This window comes from Labrus mixtus, chromosome 4, assembly GCF_963584025.1.
Source record: "Labrus mixtus chromosome 4, fLabMix1.1, whole genome shotgun sequence".
Taxonomy (NCBI): domain Eukaryota; kingdom Metazoa; phylum Chordata; class Actinopteri; order Labriformes; family Labridae; genus Labrus; species Labrus mixtus.
The window spans coordinates 196,752-217,925 of record NC_083615.1 but is presented as its reverse complement, the minus strand read 5'-3'; the positions used below and the strand labels follow the sequence as shown (position 1 = coordinate 217,925).

Genomic DNA, 21,174 nt, shown 5'->3' with positions numbered 1-21,174 from the left:
TGCTGCTCTCTGGACATCTGCTCCATTCACTGAACCAGGACAGCTTATTATGGGATGTATCTGTGAATTCTTTCCCTGCTTTACATCTCAATAGAAGGTCCATCTGTTTTATGATACAGTGAGGATGAGACATACAGTGTACAGTTTGACTGTGGAGCTTTAATGTGTGATCTGACGAGGCTGATGATGATTGGCTGTAAAATCGTGTTAGATTGTTCAGGGTGACCGACTCAAAACAAAGAGGCAATTTCAGCTTCATTATCATCCTAAATAAATATTTATTAATAAAGATGGAACAGGGTTTTACTTCCTGTAAATGATACCCCCGTTTAGAGCCCATCAGACCAGAGAGAAGGGGAGGAGTTAGTAGTTTGTAGTTCTCTTTGTGATCTTGTAGTTTTCTCGTGATCTTGTAGTTCTCATGTGATCTTGTAGTTCTCATGTGATCTTGTAGTTCTCATATGATCTTGTAGTTCTCTTGTGATCTTGTAGTTCTCCTGTTATCTTGTAGTTCTCTTGTGATCTTGTAGTTCTCCTGTGATCTTGTAGTTCTCCTGTGATCTTGTAGTTCTCCTGTGATCTTGTAGTTCTCTTGTGATCTTGTAGTTCTCTTGTGATCTTGTAGTTCTCTTGTGATCTTGTAGTTCTCCTGTGATCTTGTAGTTCTCATGTGATCTTGTAGTTCTCATGTGATCTTGTAGTTCTCCTGTGATCTTGTAGTTCTCCTGTGATCTTGTAGTTCTCATGTGATCTTGTAGTTCTCCTGTGATCTTGTAGTTCTCCTGTGATCTTGTAGTTCTCTCGTGATCTTGTAGTTCTCTGTGATCTTGTAGTTCTCATGTGATCTTGTAGTTCTCATGTGATCTTGTAGTTCTCTCGTGATCTTGTAGTTCTCTCTGTGATCTTGTAGTTCTCTCGTGATCTTGTAGTTCTCCTGTGATCTTGTAGTTCTCTTGTGATCTTGTAGTTCTCATGTGATCTTGTAGTTCTCATGTGACCTTGTAGTTCTCTTGTGATCTCGTAGTTCTCATGTGATCTTGTAGTTCTCCTGTGATCTTGTAGTTCTCTTGTGATCTCGTAGTTCTCATGTGATCTTGTAGTTCTCCTGTGATCTTGTAGTTCTGTTGTGATCTTGTAGTTCTCTTGTGATCTTGTAGTTCTCCTGTGATCTTGTAGTTCTCCTGTGATCTTGTAGTTCTCTTGTGATCTTGTAGTTCTTTAGTGATCTTGTAGTTCTCTTGTGATCTTGTAGTTCTCCTGTGATCTTGTAGTTCTCTTGTGATCTTGTAGTTCTCATGTGATCTTGTAGTTCTCTTGTGATCTTGTAGTTCTCCTGTGATCTTGTAGTTCTGTTGTGATCTTGTAGTTCTCCTGTGATCTTGTAGTTCTGTTGTGATCTTGTAGTTCTCTTGTGATCTCGTAGTTCTCATGTGATCTTGTAGTTCTCCTGTGATCTTGTAGTTCTCTTGTGATCTTGTAGTTCTCCTGTGATCTTGTAGTTCTCATGTGATCTTGTAGTTCTGTTGTGATCTTGTAGTTCTCTTGTGATCTTGTAGTTCTCCTGTGATCTTGTAGTTCTTCTGTGATCTTGTAGTTCTCATGTGATCTTGTAGTTCTCCTGTGATCTTGTAGTTCTCCTGTGATCTTGTAGTTCTCCTGTGATCTTGTAGTTCTCCTGTGATCTTGTAGTTCTTCTGTGATCTTGTAGTTCTCCTGTGATCTTGTAGTTCTGTTGTGATCTTGTAGTTCTCTTGTGATCTTGTAGTTCTCATGTGATCTTGTAGTTCTCTTGTGATCTTGTAGTTCTCTTGTGATCTTGTAGTTCTCATGTGATCTTGTAGTTCTCCTGTGATCTTGTAGTTCTCCTGTGATCTTGTAGTTCTCCTGTGATCTTGTAGTTCTCATGTGATCTTGTAGTTCTCCTGTGATCTTGTAGTTCTCATGTGATCTTGTAGTTCTCATGTGACCTTGTAGTTCTCTTGTGATCTCGTAGTTCTCATGTGATCTTGTAGTTCTCCTGTGATCTTGTAGTTCTCTTGTGATCTTGTAGTTCTCATGTGATCTTGTAGTTCTCTTGTGATCTTGTAGTTCTCCTGTGATCTTGTAGTTCTGTTGTGATCTTGTAGTTCTCCTGTGATCTTGTAGTTCTGTTGTGATCTTGTAGTTCTCTTGTGATCTCGTAGTTCTCATGTGATCTTGTAGTTCTCCTGTGATCTTGTAGTTCTCTTGTGATCTTGTAGTTCTCCTGTGATCTTGTAGTTCTCATGTGATCTTGTAGTTCTGTTGTGATCTTGTAGTTCTCTTGTGATCTTGTAGTTCTCCTGTGATCTTGTAGTTCTTCTGTGATCTTGTAGTTCTCATGTGATCTTGTAGTTCTCCTGTGATCTTGTAGTTCTCCTGTGATCTTGTAGTTCTCCTGTGATCTTGTAGTTCTCCTGTGATCTTGTAGTTCTTCTGTGATCTTGTAGTTCTCCTGTGATCTTGTAGTTCTGTTGTGATCTTGTAGTTCTCTTGTGATCTTGTAGTTCTCATGTGATCTTGTAGTTCTCTTGTGATCTTGTAGTTCTCTTGTGATCTTGTAGTTCTCATGTGATCTTGTAGTTCTCCTGTGATCTTGTAGTTCTCCTGTGATCTTGTAGTTCTCCTGTGATCTTGTAGTTCTCATGTGATCTTGTAGTTCTCCTGTGATCTTGTAGTTCTCATGTGATCTTGTAGTTCTCCTGTGATCTTGTAGTTCACGCAATGGGGCAGGGCATGCACAAAACCATGGCACTGATGAGAGGCAGCGAGCACAGACTGCAAAAATCGGTAAGAATTTCTAAAATAAATACAGATATATCAGTCAGTCAGTCTCACAGTTTCCCCTCCTGACTGTCTGAAACAGCCGTTGGCCTGAAGTCTCAAACATGAGATCAGGATGAGCGCCTGATGTGTTTATCTTAGCTTAGCACAAACACTGGAAGTGATGGGGACCGTTAGCCTGCATCTACCCACAGAGCCAAACAAGAGGCAGCTGGGTTCAAGAGGAGAGCCTCTCCAGACCTCCACCCTCTTCTGAGGTTAAGTAACCATCAGCGGAGGTTTATTGACACCCCCCCTCCACCGTCAGAGTGGTCTGAGTGATGTCACAGCTTCAGGTGGACTTCAGTCTGTCACACGCAGCAGGTTCATGTGTGAGGTGAAGAGGACGGACTTCTGCTGAGGATTAACACAGAACAGAGCCGCTCCCTCAGACACAAACTCTCTTACTGATGAGCTAAAGTTTCCTTCTCTTCTAATAAATAAAAGTGATATAATGTAGGGATGCAGACTGAAGCGTTTTCATAGGGTGTGCAGATCTTTCTTTCCCCTTTCCTCACTGAGTCACCAGCAGCTGAAGTGGAGGTCTGTGAGTGACAGACGCTGATGAGGAGAAACTCAACATCTCTTAAAGAGACAGTAACCAGACAACAAACGTGAAGTGGAAACCAGCTGGAGGCAGCTACACAGTATGAGGTAGAACCAAGATCAGTGATTCCTGCAGAGCTTTATAGTTAACACTGCCACCTTTACCCAAACAGTGTTGAAACATGAAGCCGATGCTGAAGTGTAAAATCCTGCAGTTCCTCGAGTGTCCACTAGAGGCTGGCTGCAGGAACACAGGAAGTCACATACACACCCATTCTAAAAAGCCTGTTTTTACAGCAGAGATTAACATGTTTACAGCCTGGTTCAAAAAACCAAATAGGTGTGATTAGCTCATGTCTCGATGGACACACACTGTACGGGGGGGTGAATGTTTTGATGACTCATCAGTTTTGATTTGATGAAGGATAAGAGTTATTCACAATAAGGCGTGTAGCTGACCTGATTGACAGGTGGGCGCGGTGTAACGGTTTGTCAGGAGGTTTAAAACCCGCCTCAGCTCCAGCTCTCAGCCTGTCGTTAGGTTGAGACAGCAACAGCCTCCCTCTGCAGGAGCGGATGGGTGAAGTCACTTAAGATTCATATTTACCGTCTGTGATTTGAAACCAGTGGAATCGCCCCCTGCTGGCCATTCCAAAGAATGCAGGTTTAAGGCACTTCTAAAATAGCCTTCTTTTTCTTAACTCTGCAGGTTATGTTCACTGCAGAGTTTCAACATTTGCCCTGGTCCTTCACATTGAGACCTTTATCCTAAAAACATGTCTGAACGTGTTGTGTGTAAATGTTCTCCCTCTCTAGTCCTTCACGATGGAAACATGAGAGTGATGTAAACTCAGCTGGAGTTTCAGCTCGTTCTGTCCATATGTCCTCTTCTGTGGGAAAACGTGTGATCCTTCTTTAACCTCCCTCTCCTCTCAGACTGAATGAAAGTCTGGCCCTCCTCCCTCTCTGACACCTTCCTATTCTCAGCCTGGAGACTCAACGTCAGGTAGGCATGAGAAGAACCACAGACGTCTACGAGTCTATCACTCTGGATCTCACTTTGTGAAGGGTGCAGATATTCTTCTGCATTTACAGGCATTATAATCTGGTAACATTTAATATAAACATGTGACTTAAGACATCTGTCAAATGGAACTGATTGATCTAGAAAAGTTGATATGGCCAAACCTGGTTTGGGTAAAGAAGTGATGCAGTGACTACTCAGCGAGCTGTGTTGGTAAACTAGACTGTCTGCACGCCACCTCTACCATCTCCGTGCACATAATGTATCTCCAGTTTATTTTAGGTGGCAAATCAACTAACTGAGGATACTTGTTTGTATGTGAGTTGTAAATATATTTGAGGAATAACTTGTGAATGAATCAAAGAAAAGTTAGAGAGGAGAATATGCTTTACCTGCTGCTTTTCAGACACTTTTACTTTTGTTTTGTTTGAGCCGGACTGTTTCACGCATTCCACCATCTTGGATTTCTGAGGCTTTGAGGGATGTGTGAAGAAGCAACTCAGGAAGTGTTGGTCTCTAATACCAGTTCTAGTTTGAAGCAGTTCATCATGAAAAGTGCTGCAGCAACGTGTCCACTGTTACCCCCGTCACACTACTCTGTGCGAGGCCCAAAGGTGTGGTCGCCGGGCAGGTGTTCAACTTTTCTTGTGGGAATGAACAGCGGTGAGGGAGGAGAGGGAACATTAAAAGAATGTGGGAGATAAAACAGGGGGTGAGAGCGGGGGAGGCAGAGAGAGAAAGAGACCCACAGGTTCCAGGCAGCTGGTGTAATTACAGAGCGGCGAGCGGAGCGAGAGAATAAAAGGGGCAGAAAAAAGTGGTAGCGCTGGTCTCCACCTCTCTCTGCCTCTGTTCAGCCTTCAGCACCTGTCTGCCAGCTGGACAACCTGCAGGGGAAGTTTCCCAGCTCACCTGGACAACTTTGTCCCCCCACTATCTCATTCTGACCCCGGGTGTCAAAGTTTACTCTGTTGACTTAAATATAGAATGCATTTCCTGTTTTATTTTGTAGTGTTTCTGCTGTTTCCTGTTTCCAATTCTCATTAGTATCCTCGCGTTTTTTCCTCCTCTTTTCTTAAGTGTTTCCTGTTTTATTTTGTAGTTTCTGTCTTTTCTCACTTCCTCTCTTTGTCTGGTTTCCCTCCATTTTTTATCGCCTTAAAGTCGTCCCACCAACCCAAAGTGCGACCGAGTCTGGTCCAAAACTGCAGAGGTTAACAACGCGGTTTGCGTGGTTGGAGTCGTATAAAGATCTACTCTTAAAGGGACAGTTCACCATGAAACATGAATCTGTATCGACATTGGGTCATATATGTAGTTCGTTTTCACATTTGCACCAGAATTTGTAAACAAAAGCACATGAGTGCAAAGATCGTTCAATCATTGGACAAAAAGGTCTGGGGGCTGCCGGGGGACGTGCTGCAAGACGGCTGTGAAGGAGAGCTCTAAACAACAACACAGTGCTGCTCACCAAACTATTATTTCCCATGATGCAACGGGAGCCTGTTACGTCCAAAAAGGCGTCTGGTTTGTATTCACAGCTGCTCAAAAGATCCACACCTGGGGATGACCCTGGAGGTGACCGCGGTGCGGACTTCTTTTCATGTCTCCAAACCGTCCTCAAGTTCAATCTGAATGTTCTTTATTATATTCATTTACAAATCACTGAATCACTTTTTAATCCAGTGTTAAAAATACATATAAACACAAACACGGTCAAATAGCTTTCAGAGACTTTAAGATGGGTATACCTCAAATACAATTCAACTCATTCGCACACCGCTTTAAACAAATCCCATAATCTAGGTTCAGTCTGATTCCGATCCCTGATCGATGTTCTTGTGAGGGGGTCAATAAACCTCCGCTGATGGTTCTTTGAACACATGGGCCGGACGTGGCCATGGAGCAGGCCGGGGGGGTCTGGCACCGCGTAGTTCCTAGAGCACCAGGGTTTCAGTTCAAGCAAACTAAACGAGGTGTGAATACACCCTGAGAGTTTGGAGACCTGGTTTGAGTCTTGGTGCAGGTCTGCAGTGATGCCACAGACCCGGTCCTGCTCCCTTCATTATGAAACTAGCCGAACACATGCCACGCATTCTCCTGCAGACGTGAACAAAGTGTCAAAAATACAGAAAAGACGACATAACGGCGCACAGAGATCATGTGACAGCTTCCAGTGTGCTGATGACAAAAGCAGTGAAGGTTCAGGTTAGAAAGAGGAAATGACCTTCAGCTGCCGTGTTGTTCACACAATGGAGCGAACAGAAGAAGAGCAGAAAGGTAACGCCGTGAGTCTGTGGAGCTCAGGCCTGAGGGCGTCATTACACAGACACGTTACTACGGGGGGGGGGGGGGGGGGGGGGGGGGGGGGGTTCACACAGTCACGGGAAATCCCCTCCAAGCTCGCCAAAGAAGAACGCGGCTGAGAGCTGAGAGTCGCCTGGAGGAGAGAGAACGTCTGGGAGAGTCGATCAGAGGTCATCATCATGTTAACGTGTCGGTTCATAAAGGGTTAATGTGCTTCAGTGTTTATCAGGAACTCTTTCTGTTCACTGACTGGACTTCATGGACTCAGTTTGTGGGTAAATGCTAACTTGAGCTTATATAAACTTCTGACTACTCAAAGCTCTTTTACACTGCAGGTCACACCTACACATTCACACACTGATGGTAGAGGCCGCTGTGTAGTATCATCCATCAGAAGTAACTAATCCCATTCATACACCACCACTGAAGCAGAGGGAGCAATTCAGGGTTAAGGACAAGAGCCCAAGAACAAATCGACATGGGGATTGAACACTCAACCTTCCAGTTGAAAGGCGACAATTCTACCCACTGAACCACAGCCGCCCATTGTGAGTTTCCAGGGTCCACATTTGGGATCGGCGTTCCAACTGTGCACAGTAGTTTTTTAAAAATGTTTTTTTCTAACTAACATATCTAAATGTCTGTGTTACAGATCAATTTAACTGATTATAAAAACATTTCTATGACATCATATCCTGTCACATTCACGAGCCCTGTTTAAAAATATAAACATTTCTGACCTCCTGCCCCATAGAAGCCGAATAAATCAAGATTCACCCTGAGGCGCTGCTCGTCAGCAGGTAAGGCAGGGTGACCAGGAGGGGGCAGCAAAGCAGCGGCAGAAAGTGTGCACATTTTGTAATGACGGTAGGAAACTCCCTAATGGGGCCCCATCTGACAGCACTGACTCTGGTTGGAGGGGCCTCAACAGACTGATGAATAAATCAACATGTAATAATTAACATTCATTGATTGGATTATTTGAAACCAGAGCAGCAGGTATTAAAGATAAAAGTGTTCAAACAAGTGTTGTTTTTGGTCGTTAGACTTGCTTTAAAAAATGTTTAAATCACGTCTGAAGGAGAAATCGTTCACACACGTTAGACACATGTTCACTGAAATCTGGATTATATTTTTTTACCGCCTTTTTTTGTTTGTTATCAAAGTTCTCACACTTGATATTTACACAATTATATCATATTTATGGGGACGTTTTTTAGATAGATGAGCACTGAAACGATGAACGAACAACAAAAAACAGTAAATAAAAGGTCAAAGTGAAGAAGGACGCGTCTCAGAGGGACAATACAAAAATATTTAAAAAAAAACAGTGTGTGAGATTTTATATTTATATTTATGATTAAATCAATTAAAGTCTGATGGATCTGATATGATGTAAAATAAAACTCGTGTTGATTCATTTATTTTACATTTTTCTGACGTGTTTCAGCTCAGTGAATATTATATAAGAACATTTTTATATTGTAATATTAACTGGATCAATATGAAGTTTTGTTTTATCACACAGACCGACAAGAAGCGGAATAAGAAGAATCAGGAATCTGCTTCAAGCTCAATCAAATGTACTTTCCGTGTTTGACCACTAGGGGGCGGACTTTAACCACATATAACCCAACAGTGACGTATAGTGACGTTTAATTCTCTCACCTCCTTTCTACCCTGCACAGCGGCTCGTTGGTCTAGGGGTATGATTCTCGCTTTGGGTGCGAGAGGTCCCGGGTTCAAATCCCGGACGAGCCCAACTTTCTTTTTTTTTTTTTAAATCTGTTTTTTTTCCCAATGAGCTGAGGATGACGTCAGCGCCTCTCTAACAGCTGATTAACGGCTTATACAGGTAATAAAGGCGGAGTTACTGAAGTTATTTACAGGACAACTAAGGTTTGAAATAACATGTTCACAATGGGAACATCTGTACATGGCCTGCAAATGAGGGGAGTAAAAAAAAACAAAAGTAAAACCTACAGGGAAAAGAAGGAGGAGCTAAGTATAGGCATACTGTATTTAAAAATAATTAATTTACAGAATTAGAAAATCTTCACAACCAAAAACAAGCTTCTTTTAGAAAACACCAACAACTAAAGAGATGGTGGCTGCATCATGGTTAAATGTAGACCTTTCTATCAGCCTAGGGAGCTCAGCTCCACTATGTTAACTGCAGCCTACATCCCCCCGGATGACGATGCAAAAACTGCTATGAATGAACTTTACACAGCGATCAGTAAACAACAGACTGCTCACCCAGAGGCTGTATTTATAGTTGCAGGTGATTTTAATCACTCAAACTTAAAGACAGTGCTCCCTAAATTTCACCAGTTGTGTTTCCTGCAATACAAGAGGAAACAAAACTCTGGATCATGTTTACACAAACATCGCAGGAGCCTACACCACGACCCCCCTCCCCCACCTGGGACAGTCAGACCACCTTTCTTTGTTCCTCATCCCCGAGTACTCCCCACTCATCCAACGTGTGAAGCCATCAGTGACAACGATTAAAGTGTGGCCAGCGGGGACAGACTCTGTACTTCAGGTTCCATCACACAGACTGGAGTATGTTTGCTTCTCAGGCTACCTGGGGCTCTCACACAGACATTGATACCTACACTTCTTCTGTGCTGGATTATATCAACACAAGGCGTACCACAGGGCTGTGTGCTGAGCCCACTCCTCTACTCCCTCTTCACCCACGACTGCAGACCTGTACATGGATCCAACACCATCATCAAGTTTGCGGACGATACGGCGGTGATTGGCCTCATCAGCAACAACGATGACACAGCCTACAGGGAGGAGGTACAGCATCTGGCCGCCTGGTGTGCTGACAACAACCTGCTCCTCAACACCAGCAAGACGAAGGAGCTCATCGTGGACTTCAGGAGAGAAAGAGGAAGCACACACAACCTGTTGAACGTGTCTCCAGCTTCATGTTCCTGGGGACCCACATCACAGAGGACCTCTCCTGGTCCACTAACACCTCCAGTCTGGTTAAGAAGGCTCAACAACGCCTCTTTTTCCTGAGGACACTGAAGAGACACCACCTGTCTTCAGCTGTACTGATGAACTTCTACCGCTGTGTGATCGAGAGCATCCTGACTGAGGAACAGCTTTTTCCCCAGAGCTGTCTCTCTACTGAACTCCGCCCCCCGAACTCTGAACTCTGTCTCTCTCTCTCTCTCCCTCCCGAACTCCGCCCCCCGCTGACCCCCCTTCCCCTGCACATCACCTCACACCCATCATCCCCCCACCACTCCTCCTGGTCATACACACACATCTCTCATCCACCTGTATTATTGTATTATAGTATGTTCATATCACCTCAATAAGTTATCGACCTGTACAATATGTCCATATTCTGTATATTATCTGTAATCTAGTATAGCATGCTCACTGCACCTTAATCTGTATATTATAATCTGAAGAATATATTTATATTTATATTTATAGCATATATTTATATTTATAGCATATATTTATATTTATAGCATCCCATTAATCCAGCCACATATACCCAATAATTCACTTTTTTTTAGTGTACATCTGTACATTTTGTAATTACTGTACATAGCACAGATTCTTGCACTTTCTGCTTATTGTACTTCTGGTGAGATGTCAAACCTCATTTCGATACTCTGTACTTGTATATGTGTAATGACAATAAAGTTGAATCTCATCTCATCTCATCTCTCAGAAGCCGACAACAAAATACTTTCAACAATCAACCCCCTGCAAAGAAAAACAACGATCAGTGAGGACTTCAGAAACTCTTCTGCAACAGAGCAGCCAAATGGTCCTCTGGCACTGACTGCCTGCTGCCTCCGGCTCTTTATACTCCGCCCCCCGACGGCAGAGTGAGCACAGGTGATCAGTGAGCTGCACCTGGAGAGAGAAACACAAACTCACACTACACTACGGCCTGTTACACTTTAATATTTTAACATTTTGTGAAATGTTTATTTTACGTTTCACAAAATGTTTTTGCATTTAAAGGAGCAACATGTAACTCTGACCTCTAGTGTTTAAAACAGGTACTGCAGTCTAAATTCTAAACATCATAGAGAGCTGTCTCCCCCCCCCCCCCCCCCCTCCTCTCTAGAGTCCATGCTCACTCAGGTCACCATGTGGTGGACTCTGAAGCTTCAGTGTTTATCCAGCTCTGCATGGGTCTGTAAACCTTTCTGTGTTCTAACCTCTCTCCATTTTTCAAAAGCATCTCCAATATTGATCCTAGTTTGAGCACGTTTCTGCTCGTGGAGCTTATTAGAAACATGCAGAGGCTTTTTAGGTCGGGTACAATCACTTCTATCTGAACCACTTCTCTTGCCCGCTTCCATCGCTGCAACACCTGTTGACCTGATAACTGCTCTCATATCTGGTAAACTGAGGGGCGTCCAAAACGGCCGTGTGGGGGGGGGGGTGTCTCCTTAAAAGCGCCTACCTTCTCTGGTCCAAACAAATCCAGATCATTCAGGAGCAGAATCTAAAGTTAGAAGGAGGACATACTGGCTGCTGCATTGTTGTCAGAGAAGCCAGCACTTCAGCATGTTTCCTTAATGATCAGATAGTAAGATACCTTTATCATCTCAGTCGTGCTTTAATTACATTTTTTTGCGTTTTTAGGAAAAGTTTTCGCAGTTGACCTTCAGGGCCACCGTAGTTCACAGACCTTCAAATCAAACACACATCATTCCTTAAAATAGAACCTTTATTATATAAAAATGCTTTTGATACAAAAATTTGTCACGTGTGAATTACACAAAGCATTTTTAGCTGAGACGACAAAAAACAGGTTTTAAGGAGTTTTACTGACACAGTGGTTTGAGGCGAGGCCGGCGGCCTGAAATACGGACAAGGCAAAGAGTTCCCACGGAAACGGAAAAACAACCACGCTGACACACACACTGATTCCTGGTGGAGGATCGAGACACACTAACAGTCGACTAAAACTCTACAACCAACATATTCTCCTTCCTTCTCAAACACGCTCGTTTATTCTCGATCCCTTTTCTTTAAGTGCATACATAAATTTGGTTGTTTTTTTAAGGAGTGGCGCCCGGCGGGAACACAGGAAACCCGACATTAAACACAAAGAGATGTACGTCTTTATGATAGAAACAGGTCTGCCTTAACGCACGGCCGACACCTTTATCAGCATCAGAGCTGCTGCTGGTTAATGTAGCGCTGGAGACGTTCAAACCCTGGAGGACAGCGACGTCTGAAACAGGAAGCTGATGTCAGGTCGATGAGAGCAGTCTACTTCCTGTGAGCCGGATGAAACGCAGGACGAGATTTTAAAACTCTAAGGCCCAAACTTTGTCCTAAATAAGGCCGGAGGTTCAGCAAACACGCAGTCGGTGGTTTGATGCTGAACTGGACTTGTCTAAAATGCTCCTGAAGGCACAGCTGAGTGTGAGAGAATCATCTCTGGGTGAATGTTGATATGTAAATTCAGAAGACCAATAAGGCGATAGATAAGTGCAGTCACTCAGGTGAGCTGCTGCACCTGACAAACTGAAGGCTTCAGCGTAAAAAAAAATAAAATCAGAAACCAAATTTTCTTTTTTTCAGTTGCCCTAATCCTCTTCCGTAGGACGCAGTGAAGCCGTCACCTGAGAGTAAATTAACCTTTCATCAAGTCTGAGTACATCCCCCCTCCAGGGCCTCGTCCCGGCAGCAGCAGCCCGGCTTTCCAGTAGACGGAGCTCCAACAACCTACAGCGAGGCGATCTGTCACTGCTACCACCCGACATCCCTGACGCCCAGCGTCCACCATCAGACTATGTCGTCCGCTCAACCACCTCCGTCCTCATTCCTGCACGACCTCTGACCTCAGCGGGGAGGAAGTGCGGACAACATGAACGAGAGGAATACAAAGGAGGAATCCTTCCTGCATATTATCACATCTGATCTTTAAGTCTCGAGGTAACTCTTGTTATGAATTGGCGCTTTACAAATAAAGATTGATGAGTTTAATCTTCTCCAGCTTTTTTTTTTCTGTTGAGGAAATATCTGAGATTTACGGACAGCGTGGGAACGTCTCGGCGGGAACTCTTTAAACCCATTTCTTACAAACTCCTTCAAACCTACGAACATGACACAGAAACACACAAAATGATCTACACACAAACAGAAATACAAAAAAGTTGCTATAAGAATAATCTGTTATTAAGTGTAAAATAGCTTCATGATCTATGGTCAGTATGAACGTGGTCATTTGGGTCTCTCTGTGTAATCGTCATAGAGTATGTACACGATAGCAGCAAACAGACTTTTGGTAAACGGGAAGACGAAGGTGAATGATGGAAGAGGTTCAGATTCAGATCACTGACTTCATTACACGTATGTACAATAGCTTTACATGTCATTTGGTATGTTAGGAGACGTGTTTGTGTTGAAAAGCTCGACCACCTCATAAGGTTCAACATTTAACCACAGAAGAAATCCCAGTTTGAAATGTGAGGGGCACTTTAAAAAAAAAAAAAAAAAACTTCTCTTTGTTTGGGGCGCGGGCGCTAAAACGTTTTCCGTACAGAATCGTGATTAACTTCATGAGGATATTTTTACTGAATAGAGAAACATCTGAATTCCCGTCACAGTGGAAGTGAACGCAACAACAGCCAATCAGTGTGTAGGTTTTAAGCTCGCACATCGGACAGCGAAACATTTATACAGGATCTTTTTTTTGCAGTGCGTAACTTTTTTAACTGGATGAAAGAGTCTGAAACCATCAGAGAACAAGCTGAGCTAAAGTTAAGTGCAGCTCAGCTAGCGGTCCACAAAGTCCATTAAAAAAAGATGACACTGATTTATTAGACTTTTACTGGCTTTTAAAACTGGCTCTATTTGTTTTGGACAGGAGGACACTTCCTCGGACAATTCGGCTAAAAGTAAAAACCTCAATGAAGAAACCTTAACCATAAAACGGAGCTATTGTCATTTGCAGCAGTTTGGCTCTCGGACTCCTGCTGTGTCCGCAAAAAAGGGTCGGGCAGACATACTCTTTTAGGTGAAACAGTTTGATCTAGTGTTTTTTTTCTTCACTTTACATTCTAATTGAATGAAGGATTTTAGTCATCAAAGGGTCTTAAGCTATCAGAGAAACAGCTGACGTTAGCTGCAGCTCGGCTGCAGCTTTGCCAGAATGCATTTGGAAAACAAAACGTAGCTTTATCAAGGTTTTACTGGCTTTTATCTTTTATCACTGGCTCTGTTTGTTTTTGACACTTCTGCTGATATTGTCGCTAACAGTATCAACCTCGTGAGCTAAGAACACTAAGGGATTTTAACCTTATGACTGAGCTAACATCATTAGCAGCAGCTTGGCTCTCAGCCCCTTACTGTGTTCTCTAACAAGTGTTTGACAAACCCAGAATTTCTCCTCTGACACGGCATCCTTCTGTGGTTTTTAAATCTGTTTTCATGATCTTTAAGATAAAAAACAGCCTTAGGAAGCCTGTGATCAAAAGTGAGGCACCCGTTGTTTTTGTTCATTCTTAGTGAAAGTGGTTTCTTCAGGCGTCCACCGTCCCGGGATACTCTTCAAACTGGCAACATTATCAAATCATTACATTGAGATAAATATCAATATTGATCATTATAGAAAAAATATTGTGATCATATTTTCAGCCCCGCCTTGCTTTGATCGTGGCCCTTTTCCCCCCACTCATTCATTCATTCATTTATTCATTGACATTCATTCAGTCATCGTCTGAGAATTCATCTAATGTCCTACATCAAGTGAAACATCCACGGCTCGCTCCTCGCTCCACCGCCCACACGTCCTCTGTTTGTGAGGAGCGGAGGATCAGCCAGCGTGAACAAACACTAAAATAATTCCTCTCTGATTCTTTCTCTTCATTATCTTAACACTATGTACAGTCCTGCCAACAAGGACGCAGCGAGGAAGGATGGGATGAACCGTCGGCACACATCAACACACACCGCTCAGTCTGAGTTCATGAACATGTCGAGGAGTTCAGAGGGAAGGATTCTGGCTCGGGATTGGACAGATTGGTGGCCCAGCAGAGGAAGGAATGAAGGTTAAAGAGGGAGCAGCTGGCTGTGCTCACTCGTCCTCTCCGTCCTGTGAGAGTGAACAACACCTGAGTGAACACCTGGGTGAACACCTGAGTGAACACCTGAGTGAACACCTGGCGACAGACTGATGTGATGAAGGTCACCCTGAGAGCTGCAGGACGACTGGAATGATGAGACAGGTGTGGGACCTGTTGCACGGGATCTGGGCCAGCAGGTCTGAGTCAGTCTGAGCTGAATGTTGGCACGAGTTTGTTACCTGTAAAGGTGAGCCGGACCAGACCACCCCCCCCGCCCCTCTGGCCCTCTTCACAGGACTCTGGGGCCGTTGGAGGGTCACGAGGAGTCGGTGCAGGGTGACGGCGGAGGAGGGCACAGGTGGAAGTATGAGCGCTCGGTAGAGGGGGAGGGGGGGCAGCTCTCCTCGGCTGACAGGTACTGTGAGCGGGGGGTGGGGGGTGGAGGGTACGGGTCCGAGTCTGAATTGAGGTCCATGTAGTACTTGTTGTGTTTGCCGTGGCCCCCGTGGCCCACAGCCTTCCAGCGGCCCGCCGACGATGCCAGCCCGGCTGGCAGGTGGTGGGGGGTGTAGTCGCTGTCGCAGACGTCCGTGCTGCAGGGCGTTGTGGGCGGGGCTGCTCCTCTGACGGGATGATACGGTCTGAGGGGAGGAGACAAAATATTCAAGAGCTCTATGGGGGACAGGTAGCAGAGACAGGTGTGTGTTACCTGTATGTGTTACCTGTATGTGTGTTACCTGTATGTGTGTATGTGTGTTACCTGTATGTGTGTTACCTGTATGTGTGTATGTGTGTTACCTGTATGTGTGTTACCTGTATGTGTTACCTGTATGTGTGTATGTGTATTACCTGTATGTGTGTTACCTGTATGTGTAACCTGTATGTGTGTATTACCTGTTTGTGTGTGACCTGTTTGTGTGTATTACCTGTAGGTGTGTTACCTGTATGTGTATATGTGTGTGACCTGTATGTGTGTTACCTGTTTGTGTGTATTACCTGTATGTGTGTTACCTGTATGTGTGACCTGTATGTGTGTATTACCTGTTTGTGTGTATTACCTGTATGTGTGTTACCTGTATGTGTGACCTGTATGTGTGTTACCTGTATGTGTTACCGGTATGTGTGTATGTGTATTACCTGTATGTGTGTTACCTGTATGTGTAACCTGTATGTGTGTATTACCTGTTTGTGTGTATTACCTGTATGTGTGTAACCTATATGTGTTTGACCTGTTTATGTGTATTACCTGTATGTGTGTTACCTGTAGGTGTGTTACCTGTATGTGTGTTACCTGTTTGTGTGTATTACCTGTAGGTGTGTTACCTGTATGTGTATATGTGTGTGACCTGTATGTGTGTTACCTGTTTGTGTGTATTACCTGTATGTGTGTTACCTGTACGTGTATTACCTGTATGTGTGTTATCTGTATGTGTGTATGTGTGTTACCTGTATGTGTTACCTGTATGTGTGTTACCTGTATGTGTGTATGTGTGTTACCTGTATGTGTTACCTGTATGTGTGTTACCTGTATGTGTGTATGTGTGTTACCTGTATGTGTATTACCTGTATGTGTGTATGTGTGTTACCTGTATGTGTGTTACCTGTACGTGTGTATGTGTGTTACCTGTATGTGTTACCTGTATGTGTATATGTGTGTGACCTGTATGTGTATATGTGTGTGACCTGTATGCGTGTTACCTGTTTGTGTGTATTACCTGTATGTGTGTTACCTGTATGTGTGACCTGTAGGTGTGTTACCTGTATGTGTATATGTGTGTGACCTGTATGTGTGTTGCCTGTTTGTGTGTATTACCTGTAGGTGTGTTACCTGTATGTGTATATGTGTGTGACCTGTATGTGTGTTACCTGTTTGTGTGTATTACCTGTATGTGTGTTACCTGTATGTGTGACCTGTATGTGTGTATTACCTGTTTGTGTGTATTACCTGTATGTGTGTGACCTATATGTGTTTTACCTGTTTATGTGTATTACCTGTATGTGTGTTACCTGTATGTGTTACCTGTATGTGTGTTACCTGTATGTGTGTTACCTGTATATGTGTTACCTGTATGTGTTACCTGTATGTGTTACCTGTATGTGTGTTACCTGTATGTGTGTATGTGTGTGACCTGTATGTGTCTTACCTGTTTGTGTGTATTACCTGTATGTGTATATGTGTGTTACCTGTATGTGTGTATGTGTGTTACCTGTATGTGTTACCTGTATGTGTTACCTGTATGTGTATATGTGTGTGACCTGTATGTGTGTTACCTGTATGTGTTACCTGTATGTGTGTTACCTGTATGTGTATATGTGTGTGACCTGTATGTGTGTTACCTGTTTGTGTGTATTACCTGTATGTGTGTTACCTGTATGTGTATATGTGTGTGACCTGTATGTGTGTTACCTGTATATGTGTTACCTGTATGTGTGACCTGTATGCGTGTTACCTGTATGTGTGTTACCTGTATATGTGTTACCTGTATGTGTTACCTGTATGTGTGTTACCTGTATGTGTATATGTGTGTTGCCTGTATGTGTGATACCTGTATGTGTGTATGTGTGTTACCTGTATGTGTTACCTGTATGTGTGTTACCTGTATGTGTATATGTGTGTTACCTGTATGTGTGTATGTGTGTTACCTGTATGTGTTACCTGTATGTGTGTTACCTGTATGTGTATATGTGTGTGACCTGTATGTGTATTACCTGTATGTGTGTTACCTGTTTGTGTGTTACCTGTATGTGTGTATGTGTGTTACCTGTATGTGTTACCTGTATGTGTGTTACCTGTATGTGTATTACCTGTATGTGTGTTACCTGTATGTGTGACCTGTATGTGTTACCTGTATGTGTTACCTGTATGTGTGTATGTGTGTTACCTGTATGTGTGTTACCTGTATGTGTATATGTGTGTGACCTGTATGTGTGTTACCTGTATGTGTGTATGTGTGTTACCTGTATGTGTTACCTGTATGTGTGTTACCTGTATGTGTATATGTGTGTGACCTGTATGTGTGTTACCTGTATGTGTGTTACCTGTTTGTGTTACCTGTATGTATTACTGTATGTGTGTTACCTGTAGGTGTGTTACCTGTATGTGTGTTACCTGTATGTGTGTTACCTGTATGTGTGACCTGTATGTGTGTATTACCTGTTTGTGTGTATTACCTGTATGTGTGTGACCTATATGTGTTTTACCTGTTTATGTGTATTACCTGTATGTGTGTTACCTGTATGTGTGTTACCTGTATGTGTGTATGTGTGTGACCTGTATGTGTGTTACCTGTATGTGTGTTACCTGTTTGTGTGTATTACCTGTATGTGTGTTACCTGTATGTGTGACCTGTATGTGTTACCTGTATGTGTGTTACCTGTATGTGTGTTACCTGTATGTGTTATCTGTATGTGTTACCTGTATGTGTGTTACCTGTATGTGTGTTACCTGTATGTGTGTTACCTGTATGTGTGATACCTGTGTATGTGTTACCTATACGTGTGTTACCTGTGTATGTGTTACCTGTATGTGTGATACCTGTGTATGTGTTACCTATATGTGTGTTACCTGTGTATGTGTTACCTGTATGTGTGATACCTGTATGTGTGTATGTGTGTTACCTGTATGTGTTACCTGTATGTGTGATACCTTTATGTGTGTTACCTGTATGTGTGATACCTGTGTATGTGTTACCTATATGTGTGTTACCTGTGTATGTGTTACCTGTATGTGTGATACCTGTATGTGTGTATGTGTGTTACCTGTATGTGTTACCTGTATGTGTGATACCTTTATGTGTGTTACCTGTATGTGTGTTACCTGTATGTGTGTGTGTTACCTGTATGTGTTACCTGTATGTGAGTGTGTGTGTTACCTGTATGATCTGGTGGTGGAGGGACTGTTGGAGGAGTAGAAGATCTCTGCGTTGTAGAGAGAGCGGTCTGTGGCCGGGGACGGAGGAGGGTTCAGGATCTGCATGAACAAAAATATGAAAATATTCAGGTGTTATTTCACCGTGGAGAGGAAACAGCTGTGTGTGTGCGTGTGTGTGTGTGTGTGTGTGTGTGTGTGTGTGTGTGTGTGTGTGTGTGTGTGTGTGTGTGTGTGGACCTGAGGGTAGAAGGCTCCCTTGGTGGATGAGGAGCTGCTGGACGAGGCTCCGGTCACATGGTTCCTGTCGTAGAGCGGTGCTCCGCTGCTGCTGCTGCCCATCAGGCTGACCGAGCTCATCATGGACTTCCCACAGGAAATACCTGCACACGCACAGTCATAAAAACACATGACTCATGTTTTATTATTAAAAAAACATGGCGGACGCTCCAGGAATACAACAGAGAGTCTTACATCTTTCAAATCCTCCTTTACTCAGCGGCCTCTACCATCAGTGTGTGAATGTGTATGAATGGATGAGTTAATACTGATGGACTCTTTACACAGCGGCCTCTACCATCAGTGTGTGAATGGATGAGTTAATACTGATGGACTCTTTACACAGCACCCTCCACCATCAGTGTGTGAATGTGTATGAATGGATGAGTTAATACTGACGGACTCTTTACTCAGCAGCCTCTACCATCAGTGTGTGAATGTGTGTGAATGGATGAGTTAATACTGATGGACTCTTTACACAGCACCCTCCACCATCAATGTGTGAATGTGTATGAATGGATGAGTTAATACTGACGGACTCTTTACTCAGCAGCCTCTACCATCAGTGTGTGAATGTGTATGAATGGATGAGTTAATACTGACGGACTCTTTACTCAGCACCCTCCACCATCAGTGTGTGAATGTGTATGAATGGATGAGTTAATACTGACGGACTCTTTACTCAGCAGCCTCTACCATCAGTGTGTGAATGTGTGTGAATGGATGAGTTAATACTGACGGACTCTTTACTCAGCAGCCTCTACCATCAGTGTGTGAATGTGTATGAATGGATGAGTTAATACTGACGGACTCTTTACTCAGCAGCCTCTACCATCAGTGTGTGAATGTGTATGAATGGATGAGTTAATACTGACGGACTCTTTACTCAGCAGCCTCTACCATCAGTGTGTGAATGTGTATGAATGGATGAGTTAATACTGATGGACTCTTTACTCAGCAGCCTCTACCATCAGTGTGTGAATGTGTATGAATGGATGAGTTAATACTGACGGACTCTTTACTCAGCAGCCTCTACCATCAGTGTGTGAATGTGTATGAATGGATGAGTTAATACTGACGGACTCTTTACTCAGCAGCCTCTACCATCAGTGTGTGAATGTGTATGAATGGATGAGTTAATACTGACGGACTCTTTACACTGCAGCCTCTACCATCAGTGTGTGAATGTGTATGAATGGATGAGTTAATACTGATGGTCTCTTTACTCAGCGGCCTCTACCATCAGTGTGTGAATGTGTATGAATTGATAAGTTAATACTGACGGACTCTTTACTCAGCGGCCTCTACCATCAGCATGTGAATGTGTATGAATGGATGAGTTAATACTGACGGACTCTTTACTCAGCGGCCTCTACCATCAGTGTGTGAATGTGTATGAATGGATGAGTTAATACTGACGGACTCTTTACTCAGCGGCCTCTACCATCAGCGTGTGAATGTGTATGAATGGATGAGTTAATACTGACGGACTCTTTACTCAGCGGCCTCTACCATCAGCGTGTGAATGTGTATGAATGGATGAGTTAATACTGACGGACTCTTTACTCAGCTGCCTCTACCATCAGCGTGTGAATGTGTATGAATGGATGAGTTAATACTGACGGACTCTTTACTCAGCTGCCTCTACCATCAGTGTGTGAATGTGTATGAATGGATGAGTTAATACTGACGGACTCTTTACTCATCAGCCTCTACCATCAGCGTGTGAATGTGTATGAATGGATGAGTTAATACTGATGGACTCTTTACACAGCTGCCTCTACCATCAGCGTGTGAATGTGTGTTCTTTTTTACCTTGGAAGGTGCCGTGCTGCGAGCTGCTCGGGGCGATGAAGTTGAGGGGAACGTGCGGCGTTCCACTGATGTACTCGTGAGGAAAAGTCCCACTGGGGCCCTTGTAGCGTCGACACACCACCCGCTGGCACACAAAATAAGCCCCGCCTATCACAAAGACGAGCAGGATGATGGCGATGACGGGGCCGACGGTGTTTGGACCGGTGTTCGGGATGCCGCTGGATGGAGGAGACACAAACTCTACAGACGAGATTAAAAAAAGGGACATGGTCAGAAACAAACCGGAGAGGAGAGAGAAAGCGTAAACACTTGATGCAGGAATATTTGAACGTTACCGCAGGCGAGCTCATCGGAGCCGTCAGGACAGTCGGAGTAGTTGTCACACTGCTGTTTCTTGGTGATGCACTGATTGTCTCCACAGCGGA

At 43.6% G+C, this 21,174-nt stretch overlaps 1 protein-coding gene and 1 non-coding gene across 2 annotated transcripts in view; one reads left to right on the top strand and one right to left on the bottom strand.

The window, feature by feature from the left end:
• The first annotated feature begins 8,407 nt into the window (after window positions 1-8,407).
• Window positions 8,408-8,479, top strand: trnap-ugg (transfer RNA proline (anticodon UGG)). The gene has a single exon. It is a non-coding gene; the product is annotated as a tRNA-Pro (tRNA).
• Window positions 8,480-11,420: 2,941 nt separating this feature from the next.
• lrp5 (low density lipoprotein receptor-related protein 5) overlaps window positions 11,421-21,174 on the bottom strand; it is a 73,135-nt gene continuing 63,381 nt past the window's right edge. The window contains exons 25-29 of the mRNA XM_061035048.1: window positions 21,085-21,174; window positions 20,750-20,989; window positions 18,896-19,038; window positions 18,660-18,757; window positions 11,421-15,428 (exon numbers count right to left, since the gene is read on the bottom strand). The exon at window positions 21,085-21,174 is cut by the window's right edge and continues 21 nt beyond it. Of these exons, the coding sequence (XP_060891031.1) occupies window positions 15,104-15,428; window positions 18,660-18,757; window positions 18,896-19,038; window positions 20,750-20,989; window positions 21,085-21,174 (896 nt within the window). The 3' untranslated portion in view covers window positions 11,421-15,103. The remainder of the gene's footprint in view (window positions 15,429-18,659; window positions 18,758-18,895; window positions 19,039-20,749; window positions 20,990-21,084) is intronic.